General features: G+C 38.8%; 1 protein-coding gene across 8 annotated transcripts in view; it reads right to left on the bottom strand.

Moving 5' to 3' along the window:
- ACBD6 (acyl-CoA binding domain containing 6) overlaps positions 1–22,603 on the bottom strand; it is a 194,383-nt gene extending 171,780 nt beyond the window's left edge. For all 8 annotated transcript variants that reach the window (XR_014052382.1, XR_014052381.1, XR_014052380.1 and 5 more), the window contains exons 1-3: positions 22,087–22,603; positions 14,708–14,772; positions 11,971–12,067 (exon numbers count right to left, since the gene is read on the bottom strand). Coding sequence is in view for 5 of the 8 variants with exons in the window: in XM_081485838.1 (XP_081341964.1) it covers positions 11,971–12,067; positions 14,708–14,772; positions 22,087–22,308 (384 nt within the window). In the remaining 3 variants the exon portion in view is untranslated. The remainder of the gene's footprint in view (positions 1–11,970; positions 12,068–14,707; positions 14,773–22,086) is intronic.
- Between the last annotated feature and the right edge of the window lie 647 nt (positions 22,604–23,250).

Below are 23,250 nucleotides of genomic sequence, written 5' to 3'. Positions count from 1 at the left end.
AACCATAAAAATTTTAAAAATTAAAACAGTAAATAAAAGTCATTCAGTCGACTATAGTACAAATACTAGATATTTAAAACATGCACTCTCTCAATATATAAAGCTTTCTCACAGGAGCCAAATGTGGGGAGACAGGAAGGGAAATCAATCTCAAAACTTATCCACTTTAGGTTTATAATACTAAATTTTAATATCGCAAATGTTAAGAATTTTAAAAACTTTCAAAAAGGAGATATATTAAATTGTACAAGCAGTTTTTTTTTTTTCCTTAAGTAAACAGTGAATAAAAATCTATCTTCCTTCACTGGGTTTCAAATCCTATTAACAGATTTTTCAGGCCCTACATTTAAAATGAGCCAGTGTCATGACTGCTAGAGGATGGGAAATACTATGTTAAAACCTAATTACATGCTAAAGAGAGTAAAGTGGGACATTTAAATAAGAAAAATGACTTATCTTTCCTAAATATATTTCTCTTTTACTTCAATTAAAATTATAGATTACTAAGAGTTTCACTAAAATTTTTTTCATGGTTTCCTAGGTGGGGAAATAAATAAAATATTCGACCTAAGAAGAAACTGGAAAACTGTGATATGATACACTTATTTATTATGACTACACACTACCAGAAGAAATATCAAAACTGACACCCATCATATACTAAAATCAGAATCTGCTTCCAGGGTAACCCTGTCCCACCAATATCAATGAAACCCTAGGAGTTTATCTATCCCAAAGTAATTTTATATGATTTTCTTTTAAGTTTCTTTTAACTTATACCACTAGGGAATTCCCTTGTGGCTCAGTGGTTAAGAACCTGCTTGCCAATGCAGGGGAAACAGGTTCGACCCCTAATCCAGGAAGATCCCACATGCCATGGGGCAACAAGGTCTGTGCACCACAACTACTGAGACCTCACACTAGAGTGTCAGCTCTGCAACAAGAGAAGCAACTGCAACTGGAAAAAGCCTGCACACAGCAATAAAGATCCAGCACAGACATAAATAAATAAATAATAATTTAAAAAATTATACCACTAAACTGTATGTTTAATAAGGAACGACTTGTCAAACTTTTTACATACATACACATATGTGCACAGGTATTGATACTGCTTTCTTTCCTCAATCAGCAAATATAACAGGAAAACACTAAAAAACTCAGAGACAAGTAAATGTACGGAATGAATGTGAAAATAGTGTGCCAGACGAGTATCTATTTGTTAATTCTCCTCTAAAGTTAACCATTGAAAGGACTGATGATGAAGCTCCAATACTGTGGCCACCTGATGTGAAGAACTGACTCATTAGAAAAGACCTTGATGCTGGGAAAGATTGAAGGTAGGAGGAGAAGGGGTTGACAGAGGATGAGATGGTTGGATGACATCACTGACTCGATGGATATGAGTTTGAGCAAGCTCTAGGAGTTGGTGATGGACAGGGAAGCCTGGCATCCTGCAGTTCATGGGGTTGCAAAGAGTTGGACACAACTGAGCAACTGAATGGAACTGAAAGCTACCCAAACATGTTTTTTAAACCACAAATAGGAACCAGTGGACTCAACTGGCAAACACACACAAACACATACAAGCATTAAGCATTCGATAGTTCCTAAATATTGTGCAACCCTTTATGAAGTCAGTATGGTAAACCATTTTATTTTTTACTAATACAACATGCTTTTTCTGTATCAGAAATTAGCTGTTCATGGAGGCTAACAAATTTGACCCAAAATATCAATATATTCAACCTTTGTTCCCAATAACAAAACATGCTATAATAGAATTCTACTATTAGAACAAATGGTTTTTCAGTAGGAAAAAATTATCTCTTTGTAATTTTGAAACTAGACAAAATGCAGTTTCAATTACTAACTCTGAATTAATATATTTAAGTTGTTTTTTTTTTTTTTTTATCAAAGTAAACCTGAAATAACAATTCATTCCATAAGACCTACTCCTGGATTATTTCTTCTGCCTATGGCTCTATTTGGCTTCCTAGGTGGCACAGTGGTTAAGAATCTGCCTAACAATGCAGGAGACACTGGAGACACGGGTTTGGTCACTGGGTGGGGAAGATCCCCTGGAAGAGGGCATGGCCACTCACTCCAGTACTCTCGCCTGGAGAATCCCATGGACAGAGGAGCCTGGCGGGCTACAGTCCATAGGGTCGCAAAGAGTCAGACACAACTGAGCAAGCATGCACGCTATGGCTTTAACATCATAATCCAGTTAGTCTACTCAAATGTGTAACTGCTTTACTTACAAAGAAATATATCCTGTTCTACTGTACAAATAAAGTCTTGAGCATTCTTTAGTGAAAGAAAATTTTAGTTACACAGGATACTAATTTCTCCAAATTGTCTAATAAATTTAATTACTGAATAAAATTTATTTAGTAATAAATAAATTTATTTGTTGCTTTTTTTTCATTTATGTGAATTGAACAGGACAACAAAATCTTTTTCCATTGTTAGTTCTCATTATTCCAAGGCTTCAACATTTTTAGATTATAAAATATGTCCTTTATTTAAACTATTTTATTCTTTCATTAAAACATTATATTTTGATTTATTAAATACAGCTAGAAATTCTTAATTTTTAACCTTGCAGTTGTAATTTGTATCTGCAAGAGAAACAAAAACACAAAGTAAGCATAATACAGGAAAATGTATCATCACAGAAAATCAGTCACTTTAAGCTGTAGAACACTGCCCTCTGCAGTCCACTGATCTGAAAAACAATTCAGTGTACCTAAATCACAATTTAATCTAGCCAATGGATTTTTCTTTGTTACTGAAGCAATATTCTTCCACGCTTTTTTAAAAACTCAGATTTATTCTAGAGAAATGTCTCTGTCAAATGTTCTTCAACTTCTTTTCAAGTCTCTCCCCCCCCTTCTGACTCACCCAAATCTCAATTTGCAGTTAAATATGGCATTAACTTTCATGTTCTTGCATAAGGAACACAGTATTTAACCCAATTAATCTCACCCAAATTAGTCTGGACAAAGCAAATCTAAGAAAACACGGACACAACACATATAAAAAAGGGATAAAGATAATGAATTCAGAATTCAATTTACACAAGGTCTTAACCTGATTTTTCATTAACTTGGTACTATAATAATTGGGAAAGCTATACACAGCAGAAATAACACAGCAGGTATAGCACACACAAGTCATCTATGCAAACTTCAGCTATATGGGCTTAAACTCTTCTTCAGCCCCTTCCCTATACCACATACAAAACAACTGCCAGACCAGTCCAATCGAGCAGTTACTGGCCATCTTCTGTTTCACATACTGTGCTGGTACAGGGAATTATAAATATTAATAAGACATAATCTTAATTCTGGAAAAGTACAGAGGAAGAGAAACATAACTGCAATTCAAAATGGTAAGAACAATGAAAGCAGAGGAGCACAGAGAGCCATCACTTTGTCTATCTCTGTATGGTTCAAGGAACAGGGAAGAGATTCCTAGAGGTGAAAATACCCTGAACCTAGTTTCAAGGATGAGCATAAATTAATAGAGTAAACAGAGAGAGCTCTCCAAATAGTGAAAAAGAAAAAAACAAACTTGAACTAAAATCAGAAGATGTAAAACAGCAAGCTGTAGAGCAGTAGATACTGACAACCCCAGACTACTTCAAAGTGACTCGTGAGCCGTTAAAACAAAACTAAAACAAACAAACAGAGAGGTCAGGATCCTAGCAGTAAATTTTAAGTAAATCTGGAGTAAAGATTATGCATCTCTATTTTTAAAGCTCCCTGCAAGGGATTCTGGTGCACAGTCAGGTTGCTGAAACAATATTTTAAGTCTGATAGTACTGGAATTTAAAATAAAGGTTGAGGCAGGGTAGGAGATGGGATTGAAGTGTAAATATGAATCATATTGTGGTGGAATTTGTATGTCATACTAATTTAGCCTACGAGTAAAAGGGAATCACTTTTAAACTGGGAAAACATGGTCAGATACGTATTTTAGATGAGCCATTTTAGAAGCAATATAGAGGACAGAGTTGAGTGGGATCCGATTTAAAATAGGGATAACATATAGAAATGCCCCTGCAACAATAAAATAGAAATACTCAACAAGTATTCTGACACATGAACCTAAAATAAAGTCAAAAGGGAGAACCCTTAAGACTGACTGCATCTGCAGATGTATTTTTAATTTGGCTCACATTGTAGAGCAACTGCCCAGCCAACTTTAACTTCTCTTTTAAAGCCTCATTCAAAAATCAAGAGATATCACACTAATGCCAAGATTTTATATCTGGTCTGGCACTCTGGGCACTCACAGAAATAACCGGCTGGAGCAAAGGTCCATATCCCTAGTTTATATAGGCATCACTCCCCCTGTAAGGGCTTCCCTGGTGGCTCAGAGGGTAAAGTGTCTGCCCGCAATGCGGGAAACCCAGGTTCAATCCCTGGGTCAGGAAAATCCCCTGGACTAGGAAATGGCAACCCACTCTGGTACTCTTGCCTGGAAAATCCCATGGATGGAGAAGCCTGGTAGGCTTCATGGGGTCGCGAAGAGTCGGACACGACTGAGCAACTTCACTTTCACCCCGTGTAAACTACAGTTCTCACAACTAGGTATAAATTCCAACCCACTTCATTCATTTATGTTAATGGCCTGGACTCTGCAGGCTATTCGATTTTAAAAAATAGTTTTTGTGATCCTGCTCTAAAAACTCTGAACCCTGATCAGGATCACAGAATTCAGAATCAACACAGCCTACAGTTAAAACTGCAAGAATAGTAGGGAGAAACAGCAACACAGTCTTGGGCAAAACAACATTTAATCATGCAGACTTGTTCTGGCTCCTCTGTTGTTTCTTCAAGTTCCATTATCTATTCTGATATTCAATGAAGTTTTATAGGTAAAAGATAAATCAATGACATTGTAAAAACCACAGATGGATAGTAGCCATTTTGCAAAAGCCTAGATGGCTACTAGACAGCTTAGAACAAGAGAGTCTCAGTTCTCCCATCTATATTACTTATCTTCATAAACAATACACAAATATAATGCAATGAATGCTAACCTGAGTCATCAGACAAGTTATGGTGAACAAAAATAAAGTAACTAGTAATATCCCAAGTAAACATGAAAGTTTCTAAGGAGTTTCTCTAAAAAAAGCAAAAGACTAGATGGCCAACAAGAAGCAAGGTTTTAACAATACTACTGAAACACACAGAAAGCCCTAGAAATTCCTGAGAACAAAACTGCCTTTTGTTTACCAGGAACTTTTGCTCCCTCTGGTGGTCACAAGAAGCTTTACTAGGAGTGAAGAGAAACAGGTACATGGGCAAAGAGGAATAAAACTGCAGGAACTATCCAGATAAACTTTCATCTGTCTGTTGGACAAATAAACATTCAAGTTACAAAGAACACGTTTTTAAAAGAAGAAACTTAGAATTTAGTGCTTTGGAGGAAGCAATGCAGAATTACAGAAACAGTCACAAGTGGTTAGGTCTACTAGGAAATGACAGGAGTGTATCGTGTGTGGGACAAGGAACTTTATATATAAAGTTTCATTTTAATACCTTTTCATACTGTTTGAATTTTTATTTCCATATGCCTGTATTACTTTCATTAAAATATTATTTACTGGACAATATAGAAGAATACTTATATCTTTTTACAAGTTTATATTCGAAGTGTATTTCCCTTATCATTAGAGTAAAAGCCTTAATCCTTATGGTAGACTATCCCATGTGCCCCACGCTACCTCATTTCCTATGTCTCTGCCCTGCACCCCATTCCCATATACCTGTTCAGTCCTCCTAACAATTTCTAGAGCACACCAGGCATGATCCTGTCTCAGGGATCTGCACTGGCTGTCCCTCCAGATAGAATGCTCTTCCTTAGATACCTGCATGGTTCACTCTTTCACGTCTCTGCTCAGGGTCATCTCTTCGGTGAGCCGTTCTTGATCAGCTCATTTAAAATTGTAACCCCACCTCCTGTACACCCTATTCTTCCTCTGCTTTCTCTCCATAGTGTTAATCACCTTCTCATACACTATAATATTTGTTCTGTTACTTATGCCTGCCAAACTGTAAGCTCTCTAAGAGCAGGGATGGGTCTCTCTTGTTCACTGTTATCTCTAGCACCAAGATCTATAACATGCACACCATAAGTGTACAATAAATGAGTTGAATGAATGAATACTATAATACCTTAACAGACGTACAAAAAAGGACAAAAGTCCTTTTATAAGTGGTTCAATATGAAACAGTAATCTGCAACAGATTAAAATTTTAATATACATGCAAAATATAGGAGATTGGTCTTTAATAAGTTAGATCTACAGAGAGATCATTAGTGTACTTTTTTCTTTTTGGCCTTAACTTGTAGGATCAACAGAGACCAAATAAACTCAAATCATCCTGCTATTTGTACTCAAAAAGCCTTTATACAGGACTCAAAAGAAATGCTACTCATTATGCTGTGCACCTTAGAATAAGAATCTTCTCAAAAGAGCTATGGAAAAATATCATTAGCTAGAAATTACATAAAAACATATAATTCTTTAACTTGGAAAATGTCTTCTTCTAGAACTGTTAATATATTTATCAGGCTATAAAACCCCATCTTTGTGTCCATGTTATCTCTTTAGAAGCAAGGCAGCCACTTCAGAACAGTTACTTCATGGGTCAGGTTTGTTGTTGTTTAGTTGCTAAGTTGTGTTGGGAGTCTTTTGTGATCCCATGGACTGTAGCCCGCCAGGTTCCTCTGTCCAAGGACTTTCCTAGGCAAAAATACTGGAGCAGGTTGCCATTTTCTTCTCCAGGGGATCTTCTCAACCCAGGGATCAAACCCACATCTCCTGCATTGCAGGCAGATTCTTTACCACTGAGCCACCAGGGAAGCCAGGGCATTCACATTAAAAAGAATCTTAATCTTCCAAATGACCGGTCAATTACGAAGCAGTCAGAAAAAAACAAAGTGACTGAGATGCAATTATTTTCCAACTTTATCAAAGTTTTTACAAAACTACCTTGAATATTTGTTAAAACATCAAATTATACACTTAAAAGTTTGAGCATCTCACTTTATATAAATTTTACTTGAAAAAGTAAAAAACATAAACAACCTGTAAACGGGTAGTGAACTTCAGTTAGTAAACTTGCTTTTCACAGGCGTGTAGGTTAGCAATTCTGAAATGGCCTCCTGTGTATTCTAGCTCGAGCAAATGAGTAAACATCATGAGACTATTAGGAGCCAGGGTTCTGACGTAGAAAGGAGTTACAAATACGGAAAGGGGGAAGACTATAATGTATGATATAGTGCAGGGTTGGAATCAGAGCTACCAATGTGAACTTGTGGTTTTTAATATATAAGTAAATAAATATAAAAAAACAGATATAGGATACCTATGTTACAGAGGGTTAAGTAGGTGTGTGTATATACACACACACACACACGTCTGTGTCTACAATGAATCTATCTGTGTGCACATTCATACATGAACGCATACATATGTATGTGTGTACACACAGATGTAAGTATGAATGTATATTAATATATATGTGCATTTGAGCATATGTATTATTCAGGTATGTCTGCTGAAAGGTCATAGAAACAATGACACCCCAGCAGAAATGAGGATACCCAACACCAAGACTTTGCTTTCTAAACACCATTCTCTACTGAAAGGAACCAAAGGGAAAATGCCAATTCTAGGGTGAGGACAGAGAAAGCAGATGAAGAACCTGTGTAGTGAGTTGAATTGTGTCTCCTCCCCCTCAAAGACACATCCAAGTCTAGCCCCAGGTATCTAAGAATGAGACCTTATTTAGAAACAAGGTCTTTGCAGATGTTATCAGGTTAAGATGAGGCATATAGTCACCTAATATTTGACAAGGGAGCCCAGAATACTCAATGGAAAGGAACTACTAGTTTGTGGTACTCTGCTATGGCAACCCTAGGAGACTAATACAGCCTGAAACATGCCAGAAAGAAAAGCGTTCGAAGAATGATGGGGACATATCAAAAGGACATGGGAGCCATCTTGAATGGCTTTCAGTGGCCAAACAATGATGGTAATTGATATTACTATTGAATAAAATACAAATCTATGAGTATATTCTTGACTATAATGGGTGAGGCAAGCAACCGGGGCCCTGAGCACCCCTGCACGTTCATGTTCAGTATGCCAGGCTTTGACTATTTCTATCTTTGCCTTTTCTCAGAGTTGTGTGTACAGTCAGCCACCATCAGGGATGAGGCAATTTCTTCCACACCCCTGAAAAACAGCAGGCTTGCTTCTACCTGCTATGAAAGTGATGAATCCCCAGAGCTCAGTGCTCCTTCCCTATGGCACAACCCACTGTGTATGCAGGAATCCATCTAGGCCCACCTGTGTCATCCCTGTGGGACTTAGGGGACACAAGAATGTGAAGCAGATCCAACAAAGCTCATGTTGTTTGCCACGCCATGAATAATAAAGTCCTTGGGCTCGGACCCAGGAGTCTTGTAACTCTGCCAGTATCTAAGAAACAGTAATGGGCTATCTTCTTAGCTTGCAAGTAGGGTAGAATCCTTTCACAGTTTTTGGAAATGAGTCAATAAATAAATAGAGGAGAAGGGAAAGCCCATCCTCACAGTGGAATGGCAAATAATAAATGCAGAAGGAATGATGGAGTTAGAATGCCGTTAATGGATATTAAAACTAGTGGGTGAAATCTGATTAGGAAAAGGATATTTACACAGTCTCAGAGTATCACCCCACAAATTACTCATTAATTTCAAAGGGGGTAGGGAGAAATGTTACAGTAGAGAAATCTGACAGACACCACCTTAGCAAGTGATTAAAGTTAATATAACCAATCTGGGGACAAACAGACATCATGTATCTTCTGGTATAATGAACAGAGAAGGACACAATTCTGTGGTATTCCTTCCAAAAATGTAATGATCCAATTCTAATTACGAGGAAACATCAGACAAACCCAAATTGAGAGCCACTCTGCAAACTAACTGGCCTATACTCTTCAAAAACATGACAGTCGAGAAGGAAAGGCTGAGAAACCACTCCAGATTAAAGGAGACTAAAGAGACACGGCAACTAGATGCAATGCATGATTCTGAATTGGACGATTGATCAGAATTTTTAAAAATAACTATGAAAGACATTTTCAGTTCAGTTGCTCAGTCGTGTCCGACTCTTTGCGACCCCATGAATTGCAGCACGCCAGGCCTCTCTGTCCATCACCAACTCCCGGAGACCACCCAAACCCATGTCCAGCGAGTCGGTGATGCCATCCAACCATCTCATCCTCTGTCGTCCCCTTCTCCTCCTGCTCCCAATCCTTCCCAGCATTAGGGTCTTTTCCAACGAGTCAACTCTTCGCATGAGGTGGCCAAAGTATTGGAGTTTCAGCTTCAACATCAGTCCTTCCAATGAACACCCAGGACTGATCTCCTTTAGGATGGATTGATTGGATCTCCTTGCAGTCCAAGGGACTCTCAAGAGTCTTCTCTAACACCACAGTTCAGAAGCAACAATTCTGCGGCACTCAGCTTTCTTCACCATCCAACTCTCACATCCATACATGACCACTGGAAAAACCATAGCCTTGACTAGATGGACCTTTGTTGGCAAAGTAATGTCTCGGCTTTTAAATATAGGTTCTCCTTAATTATATCTCATACAAAGTAGTGTTGTATGTCAATCCCAATCTCCCAATTCATCTTCCCCTCCCATCACTCCCTCCCCACATGCTTTTTTCTAATACACATAATGTCAGCTATGGAACAGAGAGCAGAGTGGTTAAGAGTGGGGATCTGGACTTATACAGGCGTAGGTCCAAATCCCAGCAATATCATTTATTAGTTGGATAATCTTGGCAAGTTATGAAGCCTCTCTGTGCCTGAATTTCCTCTTTTTTAAAATGCAGACAACAATAGTTTCTACGTCTTAAAATTCTTAATAAGATTTCAAAGGGTAATATATCCAGAGAACACATTCAGCATGAGAGTTATTATTTCATCATCTTTAGAAGCAAATATCAAAAGAAAATGATTCTTTTGACCTAAAACATAATGAACTAAATACCAAATCTCTTGAGATTGAGATTAGGGTCTGGCCCTATACCAATCAAAAACATGTGGGGAAAAAAGCTATGAGTCAAAGGTACCAGCTCAGAGTGTTTAAAAATTAAAATGTAAATGAAACATAAAATTTCTCTTTACAACTAGATTATGATGTTAACATATTTTTAGAATCATGTATTAAAGAATCATTTTTACTTGAAAAGTATGTATCTTTGGTTCTATTTAGTTTACTCAAGTTTCATAAATTAAATAGGTAAGATATAGATATTTTTTAAAACATCCTTAATGTCCATTTGGATTTACATAAGGAAGAACTGCCTTAACTACATGGACTGTGCTAGCATTTGTAATAGTCACAGTTAATGGAATTTTACTTAGTAATTAAGGCATTGAAGATAAGAAGCCATAAATTCTGTCATTTATCAAAAGTTATAAACTCAAATGCCTACATAAAGCCAGGCAATCAGAAACAGTCAAGTATAAGTCAATAGGGAAGAACTGAGACCACAGCGGCTGGACCTGAAGAGTAAGGACTCGCTTAAAGGCATGCAAATTCAAGTCTTGTTTTTTTCAATATTGTGCCATCTGTATTCAGGCTGAGTTCAGTTCATAGAGGCACTTGTTCTTACCACTGAATTTCAGATTTTTAAGTCCTTTCACAACCTTTATGGTATACATCGGAGAAGGCAATGGCACCCCACTCCAGTACTTTTGCCTGGAAAATCCCATAGACGGAGAAGCCTGGTAGGCTACAGTCCATGGGGTCGCGAAGAGTCGGACACAACTGAGCGACTTCACTTTCACTTTTCCCTTTCATGCACTGGAGAAGGAAATGGCAACCCACTCCAATATTCTTGCCTGGAGAATCCCAGGGACGGAGGAGCCTGGTGGGCTGCCGTCTATGGGGTCGCACAGAGTCGGACACGACTGAAGCAACTTAGCAGCAGCAGCAGCATGGTATACATCTGTACACAAATGATGTTTTATAGCAGTCATATCACTAGAGATATCCTAAGTTGGTTATCTTTCCCACTTTGTACTCATAATTAAGATATACTTTTCTATGTCATAACATTTACATCTTTAAGATTCTTTATAACTCTGACATTTTAAGATTCCGTCCTTCATACTGGTAATAAATATGTAACAATAAAACAAGTGCCCCCAAAGTCCAAAGTAATCTCTTCTTCCACTGGATACCTTAGCACTCACCTTATTATTGTTTTATACTATTACTCTATTTTTCATATGTTTTATCTTCTATACCTTGTGAAAGTCACTCAGTCATGTCTAACTCTTTGCGACCCCCTGGCCTATACAGTCCACGGAATTCTCCAGGCCAGAATACTGGAGTGGGTAGCTGTTCCCTTCTCCAGGGGATCTTCCCAACCCAAGGATGAAACCCAGGTTTCCCACATTGCAGGCAGATTCTTTACCAGCTATTAGGGAAGCCTTATAATGTATCTTAAACTACATAATAGAAGAAAGTATGTCATTTATATTTTACCCCTATCAATAAGCATTTTGCACTTGCATAGAAGGTGCTCACAAAAAAGAAAAAAAAAAGAGAAGAGAATCCTACCATTTCTCAAGATAATAATATGATCTCAAGTTAAACTCTTTCAAATTCTGAAATGAACTGAGCTTTCACACGATTTACAATTATGCTTTTAAAAATTCTCCACAATTCAGAGTTCTCAGTACCAGTAGCTGGCTGTATTAACATATAAGCAATAGTATTTTTAGATAGATAAATATTATAATAACTTTATAATCTTTCTATTTGAGAAAATAAAACTCAAAGGATGTTACTTAAGCTTACAGCTCAGTTTTAAACATTTATTTGAGAGAAAGATGGTGTTTTTTTGGAAAGTGTTATTTACAATCATTAAGTCTTACCTGAGGATTCCAACTTGGATCTAATTTTTTAACTACAGCAATATATTCCTGCATTGCTTGGCTGGGGCTTGAATCACCAAGTGCTTTCCATGCTTCCCTGTAGTAATATTCAAAATGGCCTACCATTAATTATGTAAGAAACACAAATAGTATATTTCTTGATATTATTAAGAAAAAGGCACACGTTTTAATGGTCACAAGATGTAATAATCCATAGATGCATAACCTTCTCTTTTTGCCTTTACATTGGTCCATAGCAATATAAACCTTATCAGGCCATCTAAGGAGCCCTTTTAGATATTTTTTCCTCTAATCACCCTTCCCATGAAATTTTAAAATATATATTGCATATCTGTTGAATTTAAGAAGACGTAAACTATTGCAATATCTAAGATTTTAAAACTCCCTCAAACCCAAATTTCACCCCTGCTGAGAACGTATGGTCTACAGACAATAGGAGTAGTTCCCATCTAATGAATTAACTGTGTTTATGGAATTTCAATCATGTGTTCACTATTCATCACATAAAACAATATTCTGTGGGAAATGCTTCAAATTTCTTATTTTAAGGTGTGAGAAACACACCTTCCCTCCTTCTGTTATCTCATCTCTAAGCTGCCAGTAGTAGATCCTAAGGCCTTGGGCAGGGACTTCACAAGTGAGGGGGCAGCGAAGACAGAGAAAAGGATACTAATGAATGAGGAGGTAGGGACTTCCTGCAGTACAATAACCAAGAGCAATATTTTAGTCCTGAGCCCCCTTCTGCACTTTACTTTTCTTCTTTTCTGTCAGCTGCTAGACCAGGCCTCCTTCTTGGCTTTTCCCTGCCAATTCTTTCTACCTCCAACTGGGAGGTACAGTCACTGATCCACTGTAAAAGATAACTCAGTCTCAGAGTTTTCCCATTACCTTCCTGCTCTTATCATGGACAGAACATCTTTCTGAGGTTTCCCAAATTTATTTTTAATCTCTTGAAATTTACTTGTATACATTGTAACACTTTACCCCAAATATACATTCTTCAAAGTAAAGAAATTTCATTATTTAATACTATTAAATAAATGTGTATGAACCATATTTAGATTTCCCCAAAATGTTCTTTATAGCTTTCTTTTTCCAGATGAGGAGCCAATCAAGACTCACACATAACACTGAGTTTCAAGTATGTTTAGTCTTTTTGTCTTCCATGATACTGATATTTTTTTAACAGTTCGAACCAGGTGTTTATAAAATATCTTTTGCATTTGTCTGATTGTTTCCTCACCTAGAGAGTTTGCTTGCCAAAAATGAATAATCACGATTAGAATCAGGTGAAATATTTGGCAAGAACAACATATAGGTGAAATGTCATTTACAGTTCATCACATCAGGGGGCACATGACAGCAGTTGGTCCCATCATTAATGATAAGAGTCAGGATTTAGTACAAGCAGTATCTCCAGGTTTTCTCTTTGTAACTAATAAGTAAACTCTGGATCAGATTGTGTGAATATTGTTCCTGAGTTGTTTTTCATCTAATGGTTTTAGCATCTGTTGATGATTCTTGCCTGAATTACTATAATCGTACAGTCTAAACTTTTAAAAACAATGAAAAAAATAGGAAAACACAGGGGAGAAAGTAATGGTGAAGTTATAATTCGTAAATGTAAAAACTCACAAAATATATATCAGGTAGTCTTATAACAGTAATAAAATGCCAGTCAGAGAACTATTTGTTATCATCAGCATAGGAATCTTGAGCCAGAAAGAAAATCAAAGCACAGCTTCCTTCACTGAGAATGTTCTACACAAAAGAAGTCAGCTGAACTAAATAATTGTGCTTAATGACATTACTGATTTGCATTTCAGGTTCAAGCTCTACATCTCCTCACAGCTGGGTGACAAACAGTTCCCAGACAGGCAACTTGTTCAGGGAACCACTTTGAGGGGCACTGCCCTAGAAAGAAGGTGAGAATCCAGTTTTAGTGCTTCTTCTCTCTACAACCATATTTCACCTTTTCTTTTTAAACCCTTCCCTCTCTTCTTTTAATTTCAGACGGATGCTCCAAGTCCTTTCTTCTGTAAGTTTCCCTATTGTATATGATTTCTCTCTTTTCACTTAAACAAGGTAGGAGCATATAAGGCCTCATATGACAGGATGTAATCTCTGAATTATAATTTAAAAAAAAATTCTAGGAGGGCATAATCTTTCTATGTATTCAGGAAAGAAGTAGGCTCAGTATCTATTTTTCTTTCCCCCCTCTGCTCAAGAGGTTATTAGAAGTACTTCTTTACCATGGTAGGCAAGGAACAGATGAGCATTAGAGATGAGGAGAAAAAATTGGGGAGGGGAAAAAAGAGTAAAATATGGGGATTTACCCTGCTCTTCTCCCTTCCCATCCTCCTGACCTTCTTCCAAGATCCCTCCAGAGAGAAGTGGTGACCCATTAAGGGCTGTGTGATAAGGAAGGAAAATTTCAAGCAACAGCTCTTATGGTCACTCTCTAAGAAATGATTCATGTGAGGAACGTATATCAGTTGTGAACTACTTATATACCAACATCAAAGCATAAGAATCCTTTAGGAGACTTATCTAAAATCAGCTTCTTTTAATCTCTCTCCCAACTGCCTGTCATTAGCACTGCCTACAGCAGAAAGAGATTAATATAAAAATAATTCTTTAATCTCATCACTACTTTCTAATTCCTAAACACCTAAACCCTTTACAACAACCACATTAGATCAGAAGAATTTCTTACCATTTTTGCTTTCCTTCAAAGTCAAAGAAGCTTGGTTTAGGTGTATTGCAATTTCCAACTTTGACCTAAATGAAGGGGGTGGGCAGAGATAAAATCAAGAACTTATTTTTCAAAGAACTGCCTGAGAAACTTTTAATTTTTAAATCTATTACGTATACTTTGTAACTATAGGTTAGACAATACCTACAAATATATAAAATAATAAAATGTAACACCGCAAAAGCAAACCAAAAAAATAAACTTTAAATAGAGGCTGCTTTGGCTTATTGCATAAAACAACTGTTAACAGTATAACACATTTAAAAAATGAATGATAAACAGTTACATTCCTAAATTAGACAAACTGTATATATATATAAAACAAATTGCATAGATTTTGTAATTGTGCTATCATTTATAATGTAGAATTTTAAATATGCAATAAACCAACTTTAAAGTACAGTTTATCAGAATGCATCATACACTGTTTATGCTGATTCTCAACACTATCAGCATTTTCTCTCTCTCAAACTCCAGAATAAAACACACTATTTTCAAGTTTATGAAACTAGTCAGTATAAATTTAGATGCTAAAAGCCATGAAAAAATTTCAAGGTTCTAACCAACAAATTCTACAAATTCTATCTATTCCATAATAATCTTCTCTTGTTCGTGGTCAATACTTATTTTTAATCCTCAAACACTTTTAGTTAAACTACACAGTGACTATTTGCATTATGAATAACCATAAATGAAATTCACACAAGTTAGAATTTACTGCACACTCTGATTCCCTCTGCCACAAGTAATCTCCCTTTCTGATGAACTCTCACAACACTTTCTCCCTCTCTGTGATGGCACTTTTCACATTTCCCTTGTGTTAGCGAAGTTTGTGTAGCCTCATCTTTCTGTAAGAATAAAGTCTCTAAGAAACTCTTCTTAACCCACTCATTGCACATAACATAGTGTTTAACTGAAGGCAGTAAAAAAAAAAAATGTTTGTTGCATACGGAATATATACATTAGGCATGTGTTCAACAAAATACCTACCCACTATCTCCCTAAAGCTAAATACCACCATCTGAACCCTACCTACTTCTCTGGGACCTTCCCACTACCTCCTAATGCTCCTAACACACGCATTTTGCTAAAATCAAACTGATGGTCTACTCATTAACCAGACTGGTCTACTCAACTGCCTTAAGAATTTTCATTTTTATTCTATTTTTCTCATGCTATTTCCCTCAACTGAAAAGCCCTCACCTTCTTCCCTCCACTTTTCAAAATGCTACACCTCCTTTCAGTACTACTCAAGGTTCAGATTCTAAGGAACCCTTTCAGTCTACAATGATCTCATTCAGCTCTGATTTCCTAATAACTATCATCTCTATTATTTGCTTAGTAATTAATCACATGGCTCTCTGGTCATTATTAAAATGTACAGTGACACAGGGGCAGTCCAACGAGGAAGGGACAGGGAGAAGAAAGGATGAAAGAGCAGGAGCTGCATTTCTTAGACAATCACCATAAACCAAAAGCTTCACATAAGTCAAAGGAGCCACACAACAATCCTGTTAGGCTTGTCGTTACGTACTCATTCTATAAATGAGTACAGAGAAGCTGAGGAGGACTGTCACTGCTCACACATTTATAAATCTTGAATCAGGAGTCAAGACTTGACTCCAGGACTGGCACCAAAGTCCAGTACTCCTCTACTATATCTGTTTCATATGCTACATAGAATCCAGGCTTCCATTCTGGCATCTCTAAAATCATTTGAACTACTGGATTGTTAGAAATATGAAATGAGATAAACTATTAGGCATCATAAAAATAGTGGTTATTACTTTGTGTTTTTTCATCCAGACAACAGCCAGTGGCAGAAACAAATGCCATGTCTATCCTTCATTTCTCCTACAGTGATAGAAGTCTCAGCCAGACACAAGATCATTGAGCTGAACATTTTATGTGGCCATGCAACTTCCACCCAGGTCCAGGGAACTGGATGTGTGTAAAAGTGATGATAAACATCTTCCTTAAAAAGAAAGAGGGACTTGTCCTTCCCTTTCCTTCTGCCCAGGCTAGAACTGATCATGGAAAGAAGATCTTACTGCAGCAGTTCTAAAACTTTTTGTCTCGTAATCCCTTTACACTCTTAGAAACTGAACCCCGCAAAGAGTTTTTGTTTATGTGGATTATATCAATCAAAATTTACCAGACTAGAAATGAAAAGATTTTTTTAAATGTGCATTAATTTTAAAAATAATAAACTTGTTACATGTTAACATAAATAACAAAATTTTATGAAAAATGACTATTTTAAGGCAAAAAATATTTAGTGAGAAAAGTGACACTGTTTTACATTTTGCAAATCTCTTTACTATTTGCCTTAAAGAAGGCAGGTGTATTCTACTTCTGCATTCAGTCTTTTGGGATACATTGTTTTGGATGAAGAAAATAACTTCACACAGATACATTGTTAGAAAAGACAGAAGTATTTTAGTAGCATTTTGAGATAATTGTAGATATTCTTCTTTGCTGCTGCTAAGTCGCTTCAGTCATGTCTGACTCTGTGCGACCCCACAGATGGCAGCCCACCAGGCTCCCCCGTCCCTGGGATTCTCCAGGCAAGAACACTGGAGTGGGTTGCCATTTCCTTCTCCAGTGCATGAAAGGGAAAAGTGAAAGTGAAGTCGCTCAGTCGTGTCCGACTCCTAGCGACCCCATGGACTGCAGCCTACCAGGCTCCTCCGTCCATGGGATTTTCCAGGCAAGAGTACTGGAGTGGGGTGCCATTGCCTTCTTCTTTGATATCACACCAAATCTCAACAAGTGGCAGTTTCTTTAAGGATAGCTTTTTAAAGATTCTTCCCTGGTGGCTCAGATGGTAAAGCATCTGCCTGCAACGTGGGAGACCTGGGTTCGATCCCTGGGTCTGGAAGATCCCCTGGACAAGGAAATGGCAACCCACTCCAGTATCCTTGCCTGGAAAACCCGATGGATGGAGGGGCCTGGCAGGCTAAAATCCATGGGGTTGCAAAGGGTCAGACACGACTGAGCGACTTCACTTTCTTTTCTTGCTTTCACAATGTGGAATCTGAAGCCGTATCAACAAATTTTTTTATACTGTTACATTAAAATCCATTGGTCTGACTCGCATACTTTGAATGCATCTTCTATCGACACATAATTTGTAAATTCATTCCCTGCAACATCTGAAAATTGTTCACTGAGTTATGCAGATCTTTCAGATGTTGACCTATTTCATTACATACACAACAGTAAAAGTTCACAATCACTAAAGCCAGCACTAATCTATCAAACACCATTGGAAGGACTGATGTTGAAGCTGAAACTCCAATACTTTGGCCACCTCATGCGAAGAGTTGACTCATTGGAAAAGACCCTAATGCTGGGAAGGATTGGGGGCAGGAGAAGGGGACGACAGAGGATGAGATGGTTGGATGGCATCACCGACTCAATGGACATGGGTTTGGGTGGACTCCGGGAGTTGGTGATGGACAGGGGGGCCTGGTGTGCTGCGGTTCATGGGGTCGCAAAGAGTCGGACGTGACTGAACTGAACTGAATCTATCAAAAACATGTTTCAGTATTAGGAACCTGTCAAGATCAGGTGGCAAATACAGATTTTCCAAACCTAATTTTCACTTGAGGCTCAAGTGTTGTCACTGGCAACAAATACCAGCAGTTGTTTTCCTTTAAGTGACAATCTGACTTCTCTCATTTTCAAGAAACTGTATGCCAAATACTCAAGTGGGTAGCTCAACTTGCAACTCAAAAATTACACAGGCGTTTTTCTTCAAAACAGCCAACAATAATTCAGTATGCAGGAGACATATTTTGTGTGTACCCCTATTTCATCACACACAACATTAAAAAGACTTGTATTCAAGAGTTAAAATTAAATAAAATCAGTAATTTTTACTGCTTTATCAAAGGCATTTTAAAGTGAAACTGGCCTTTTTCTTTTTAAATTCGGAGTACACAGTGGTAAAAAAAAAAAAAAGTTAAATAATACTACTGCTGCCACTGCCTTGATTCATGCTAACACATCAGCAGTTTTATTCGCCATGACAGCACAGAAAAAAGGCAAATACAAACATACCTCGTTTTATCGCACTTTGCCTTATTGTGCTTTGCAGACACTGCATTTTTCACAAATTGAAGGTCTGTGCATACCCTGTATCAAGCAAGTTTATCGGCACCATTTCCCAATAGCATTAGCTCACTTCATGTCTCGAGGTCACATTTTGCTAATTCTCCCAATATATCAAACCCTCCACTAGCAAGAAGATTACAAGTCATTGAAGGCTCAGACGATGGTTAGCACTTTTTAGCAATAAAGTGTTTAACTGAGGTATGCAATTTTTTAGACATAACGCTACTGCACACTTAATAGACTACAGTACAGTGTAGACATAACTTTTATATTGGAGAAGGAAATGGCAACCCACTCCAGTATTCTTGCCTGGAGAATTCCACGGACAGAGGAACCTTGTGGCCTACAGTCCATGGGGTCGCAAAGAGTTGGACATGACTGAGCAATGAACACTTCAACTTTTATATGCACTGGGAAACCAAAAAATTCATGTGACTCACTTTATTGTGATATTTGCTTCATTGCAGTGGTCTAGAACCAACCCCTCATATCTTTGAGGTATGCCTGTAGTATCTTAGTATTATTATGAAAATAGTTTTGACTTTATATTCTCTGAAGTCTGAGGAATTCTCAGGGGGTCTGCAGACCACAGTTTGAGAACTGCTGCCCTGGAGAATGGCTAAACTACAAGACAAAAAGACTGAGCTCCTGGATGATTACATGAAGCAGAAGCACCCTATCAGCCCTAGATCACCCACCTCCAGCCCATTATGTGAGATGAAAATAAAAGTTCAGCAGCTGACCCTGAACTTTTGATTACATGAAACAGAAGCACCCTATCAGCCCTAGATCACCCACCTCCAGCCCATTATGTGAGATGAAAATAAAAGTTCAGCAGCTGACCCTGAACTTTTGATTACATGAAACAGAAGCACCCTATCAGCCCTAGATCACCCACCTCCAGCCCATTATGTGAGATGAAAATAAAAGTTCAGCAGCTGACCCTGAACTTTTGATTACATGAAACAGAAGCACCCTATCAGCCCTAGATCACCCACCTCCAGCCCATTATGTGAGATGAAAATAAAAGTTCAGCAGCTGACCCTGAACTTTTGTATCCTGACACAGAAGCTTTTGTATTCCCAAATTCAAAGAACAGTTCTGGATCCAGAAAAGACTGGATAAATAAAACTACAGGATTCTAGGACCTCATGAGTAACACTTTTCAAATTATTAGATAATGAATCCTAAGCTATGAAACAGAGTTATAAAATGTAGCACTTTAACAGAGTATCACCTAAACTCTGTTCTCTCTGATATATACATGATATATTCAGGGCCCCCGAAACAGACTATTTCAACCAAGGTTGCCAATGGCAAAATGCCAGTGAGTCAAGTGTACCCAGGTTAAAGTAGGAAGGTGTGTTGAGTATCCCCACTTGCGCTGGTGCTGAAGGCTCCTCAACAGGAGTTTGAAATTTTCATTGTCCTCGGGTTTTCACAGGTGTCAGTCAGTTACCTTTTGTTGGCACAGTCTAGGCGAAGGGATGTTAACTGGTGTGATCTTTTTGAAACCACTAAAAGATGCTTGTGGAGCCATTGGCTTATCTGAGACCAAGAGAACTATTATGTTAGGTAAGTTTAGATCTCTGCCTGAGAAAACAAGGTTCACAGCTCAGTTTATTTTTAGCCTCCTCCTGCTGACAAAATAGAGGGCTATTTGGAATAGAAAGTGAAATTATTTTATGAGAAAAGCCGATTTTATGAGAAATGTAATTATTTTACGAGAAATTTTGATCCACCATGCAGGAATTATATTGAACTCTCAACTCTGTTATTCTATCAAAGATTGCTATTTTTAACACTGCCACAGAATTGATAGAAACAAAATAAATTGATAGAAATAAAATATTTAGAAGAGACTGATGAACACTGTATGTCCTAACATGCCTAAGTAAGCATAATCTTTTTCTCCAATTCTCTAGTAATTATTCTCTCATAATGAGGAATTTTATTTCCAGATACACAATATCTCTAAACACTCTAATGTCAAGAGGGTGAGGAATGCACACCTCTTCCAGGCTATCTGGATGAAGTATACCTGAGACAGAATGGTTAGCAGCTGGCAGGTGATGATAATTCACTGATGACTTGGTATCAGATATTTAACAATGCTGACGCTAATATCAATAAAGATATGTCATAGAGAGGAAAACAATGTTTCTTGGAAATGTGGAAAAAATTAGTCTTATCCTGCCCAGAGAATCATCAGTCAGCCATGTTACTGGTCCAAACACAATGCTCCAATAAATTCTTGTTAGATAATTGAAAGTCTCATTTTAATGTTATTAGGAGAGGACTAATGACCAAAGAGAAAATATATATCCAGAACTTTTGCAAGAGAAAAAATTCCAAGGCCAATTCAGGGGCAGTTTTCATTGAACACTATAATTTATACCATTTGTTCCTACAACTACATCTCTCAGGTCATCGATCTTCAAAAGAATCTTCATCTCCAGTCAGTATATTCAGTTTATGATACAGAGGGACCCCCACAACTATTTCTTTTTAAAGAATATAAGGGGAAACAGATACCAAGAGGCATAAAATGGGCTATTATTCAGAACTCCATTGCTTCCAGTGTTCCAAAAGCTGGAGTCTTCCTCAACTTTTAACTCTTGTCAGCAATTTTTCACATGTTTAAATCTAAACTCCTCAGGCAACTTTTGTAAATCTTTTGATGGCAAGTATCATGATGTTTTTGCTACTCTGAATCCCCCACAGGCATAACACCCAAGTGTTTTAATATAAAATATGCTAAACAAGTATTGTTGATTATGATAAAGCAATTATTTTTCCAACCCAATTCCTCTCTGAGGATAAATAAAAGGTGTCTCATACGACATTATTGTATTTCCATACTTCCAGGTAATTTCAGAGCCTTAGACTCAGGAGCTACAAGCTAGTTCTAGTTCTGACTGTTTACCCATTTTGTAAATGTTCTGAGGCTGATGAAGGGCATAAGGGCAAGGTCACTAAACAAGTCGGGAAAGACCCAGAAAAACTCATTCAATGTCAGCTAAATATCGCTCTTAGGAGAGCAGACAGGCCCTTTCCCTGTCCAGAATGAAGCTAATCCTTAGATGATTTAAAAAAAAAACAAACCACAAACAAACTTCATTACACCTGACCATTAACCAAGCACGTTCACTATCTGTTTCTGGAAGAAAGAGAAGGCTTACGGTCGCGCTCCTGCACCCAGCCCTTCCCTGCTACTTTACCTGCTTGTACCTGGCATACAGGTACAAGAGCTGCTCCCTGCTAGCCACTTGGACCAAGCCTTGGAGGTGCGCTGCAGCCTTCTCAAACAGCTCTGCCAGGCTCCTGGATGCCTCGATCTCGGGGCTCTGGAGGGATTCCACATCCCCGGAGTCGTCCCCCGAGCTCAGCTCTCCGCCACTGTCGCCCGTGGTGGCCCCCGAGAGCAGGAATGACGAGGCCATGAGTCCGCCTGTCTTCTTAGGACGGGGTGTGACGCCGGCCTGGGGGCCTGGCCCACCAGTCAGGAGCTCAAGTCGCACCCAAGCTTTGCGGTCCCTCGCTTAACTCAGCCTCGCTCCCTCTATCCCCCTGGTCTCCCTGGGCGCGCAGGGAGGGCCCCGCCACCCTCTGCTGCTCTCCTCCGCTGCCCGGTCTCTTCCGACTTCCCCAGGCTAACAGGGAGCTCGGGCTAACCCAGGTCGCTCCCGCGGCGCGGGGGTCTGAGAGCAGCACAGCCAAGGGTCCCGGAACAAGGGCGGCGGGGGGGCGGAGACAGGCGCCTGGGGGCGTGGCGGGGCGTGCCGGGGGCGTGGCGAGCGCTAGGCGGCCTGCACGCCGGGCACGCGCCCTGGGTTCCGGACTCCAGCCAGTTCCGCTCTGGGCCGTAAGAGTGTTGGGGGACTTATGGGAGCGCGCTGGGCTAACGCTGCTTGGAGAAACTGTCCTCAATCGTTGAGGTGTCCGTTAGTCGTTTCGTTGAAAATACCGGAACCCATTCTCGGGTTAGGCCTTCTGGGGTGGGGAAGGAGGCCGTGTATTTGAGAATGTGCGGGTAGAAGCGGAGTCCTGGGAAACTTGGAGCCGAGGACGAAGGTTCCGCCTGAGCCCGCCTCCCCGGGTTTTGTGTCCCTGCGCTGTACCTAGTCGCTCAGTCGTGTTCGACTCTTTGCGACCTGGTGGACTGTAGCCCGTCAGGCTCCTCTGTCCGTGGGGACTCTCCAGGCAAGAATACTGGAGTGGGTTGCCATCCCCTCCTCCAGTGGCTCTTCCCAATCTGGAAATCGAACCTAGGTCTCTCGCATTACAGGCGGATTTTTTTTTTTTTTTTTTTTTTTTACCGTCTGGGCCACCTCGAGCGGCCCCGAAAGGTCCTTGGATGCCTGCATCCGATGCTGGAGAGTTTG

The sequence above is a fragment of the Giraffa tippelskirchi genome, chromosome 5 (assembly GCF_054371585.1).
Source record: "Giraffa tippelskirchi isolate mGirTip1 chromosome 5, T2T-mGirTip1v1.2.pri, whole genome shotgun sequence".
Lineage (NCBI taxonomy): Eukaryota > Metazoa > Chordata > Mammalia > Artiodactyla > Giraffidae > Giraffa > Giraffa tippelskirchi.
The sequence above is the reverse complement of the archived record's forward strand: the minus strand, read 5'-3'. Positions and strand labels throughout refer to the sequence as shown.